At 35.4% G+C, this 1,697-nt stretch overlaps 1 protein-coding gene across 1 annotated transcript; it reads right to left on the bottom strand.

Annotated features, from left to right (window-relative positions):
* Nucleotides 1-399: 399 nt before the first annotated feature.
* LOC133745631 ((+)-neomenthol dehydrogenase-like) lies at nt 400-1,697 on the bottom strand. The gene is made up of 3 exons (XM_062173741.1): nt 1,543-1,697; nt 1,224-1,470; nt 400-967 (listed from the first exon to the last, which is right to left on the bottom strand). The coding sequence occupies exons 1-3, from the start codon at nt 1,560-1,562 to the stop codon at nt 845-847; spliced, it is 390 nt and encodes a 129-aa protein (XP_062029725.1). The 5' UTR covers nt 1,563-1,697; the 3' UTR covers nt 400-844.

A 1,697-nucleotide genomic window follows, 5' to 3' on the forward strand; every position in this document is an offset into this window, starting at 1 on the left:
CGTTCAGTATACTCTTTAAGTTAAGAGCACCCACATACTTGTATTAGTGTCTCTACACAAATGACAAGAGACATATCATCCTCCATATTGAGAATACATAGTATGTGCTAGTCTTTCCGGATTATCAATGTCCAAGTGATAATCCTATGACTAGGAACCTTTTAGGATAAGAGTGTGAAAGAGTAAATGTCTCACACATCTAACTCTTTAGATTACTTTCTCTTTAACTCATATTCCTTGGACCTTGTTCAATCAAATATTAAGTATAAGCAATGAACAATAAACTTGCCCTTTTGAATAATAATAATTACAATAATAATTACATCAAAATGATTGTTTTAGGACACAATTCCTTCAAACAGATGCTGGAATGGTCTTAGAATCTGAAGGAACAAGTTCTTTTTTGTAAGAAGGGGAATACATGGACGAAGTCAGGAAATTGCTGATGGAATTAGAGGTTGTGTCTTGGAATTAGCATGTTCGAAAGAAAAAGAATCTAATTGCTCATGGCTTGGCTAGGAGAGCTTTAACTTTAGTTCAAGCAATGTATTGCCAGGAGGCTGGGCCACCTTGGCTATTGTTGATTTATGTGATGCAAACAATGGTGTACGTAAGAGCTTGAAGGGGCAGTTCTCATATTCATATTTGGAGACTGTTATTACCTAAAAGCTAGTTCATTATCGCAGTAAAGATCATTCTTAATAAAAATAAATAAATAAATAAATAAAATAAAAAAGAAGAAGAAGGGGGAGTACATGGCAGTGAACTACATAGATCTGTTTAAAGGCCATTTACTTTTAGAAGCCAAATAAGGACAACAGTTATTATCAAAATTAATGTTGCATCAAGCAAAGTCATCAATATACTGTGAAGAAGATACATAGGGTATATGGAATCTTACCTTACCGGCTACTGCTCTAATAGCTTCACGGTTTATTATGCATCCAACCACTCCTGCATTGTTTACCTACAAAGTCCAGAATCCACCATTTACATCTATGTTATCGTTAAATCAACTTCCAAAACAAATTCAGGCATGTATGCTCGATATTTCATGAACTTTTCAGTCCCTTTCATCTGATTAACCACAAAAAAACTTCCAGTTAAATTCTAATGGAGAGCATCACAATAAAAATACTGAGCAATAAAAATCAACTTCAGATTTTAAGACTGTCTTATAGACATATGACAACTGAGTTTGAGAAATTAGGGTCTTATCATACCAAGATATCTAGTTTCCCAAATTGGGTTTCGACAAAATGTGCAAGGGAAGCAATACTATCTGGGTTTGTCACATCAAGCTGATGAAATACCACAAGCTCAGAGAGGCCAGACTCTTTCAATTTTTCAACAGCTTCAAGACCCCTCTTTTCATCTCTAGCAGTTAACACTGTCATGATCCCATTTGTAGCCAACTGTCTTACTACTCCAAACCCAACTCCTTTATTAGCCCCTGTGACAACTGCATACCTGATGGAATAATAAACCTCTATTACACAATGAGAAATGTGAAAGTCGCTTTACAAAAGAACCAAGAATTACCTCTTTTTGGCTTCTGCCATTGTTGATGTTCTTTCAGCTTATTACTAGCTTTTTAGTGGAGAAACCACACATAAACAGCTGGACTTTATAGCTAGATTCAGCTTAATTGACGTATTACCATTGTCTTCAGGTTTTGCATGCAATGAGGTCATCAA

The sequence above is a fragment of the Rosa rugosa genome, chromosome 4 (genome assembly GCF_958449725.1).
Source record: "Rosa rugosa chromosome 4, drRosRugo1.1, whole genome shotgun sequence".
In the NCBI taxonomy this organism is placed as follows: domain Eukaryota; kingdom Viridiplantae; phylum Streptophyta; class Magnoliopsida; order Rosales; family Rosaceae; genus Rosa; species Rosa rugosa.

What these genes read in the sequence shown, in the direction of transcription:
- LOC133745631 (XM_062173741.1), bottom strand. Translation starts at nt 1,562, where the DNA reads ATGGCAGAAGCCAAAAAGAG. An exon ending in ATGGCAGAAGCCAAAAAGAG is followed by an intron (nt 1,471 to 1,542) that starts GTAATTCTTGGT and finishes TTATTCCATCAG; the next exon opens with GTATGCAGTTGTCACAGGGG. An exon ending in TTGGGAAACTAGATATCTTG is followed by an intron (nt 968 to 1,223) that starts GTATGATAAGAC and finishes TGGACTTTGTAG; the next exon opens with GTAAACAATGCAGGAGTGGT.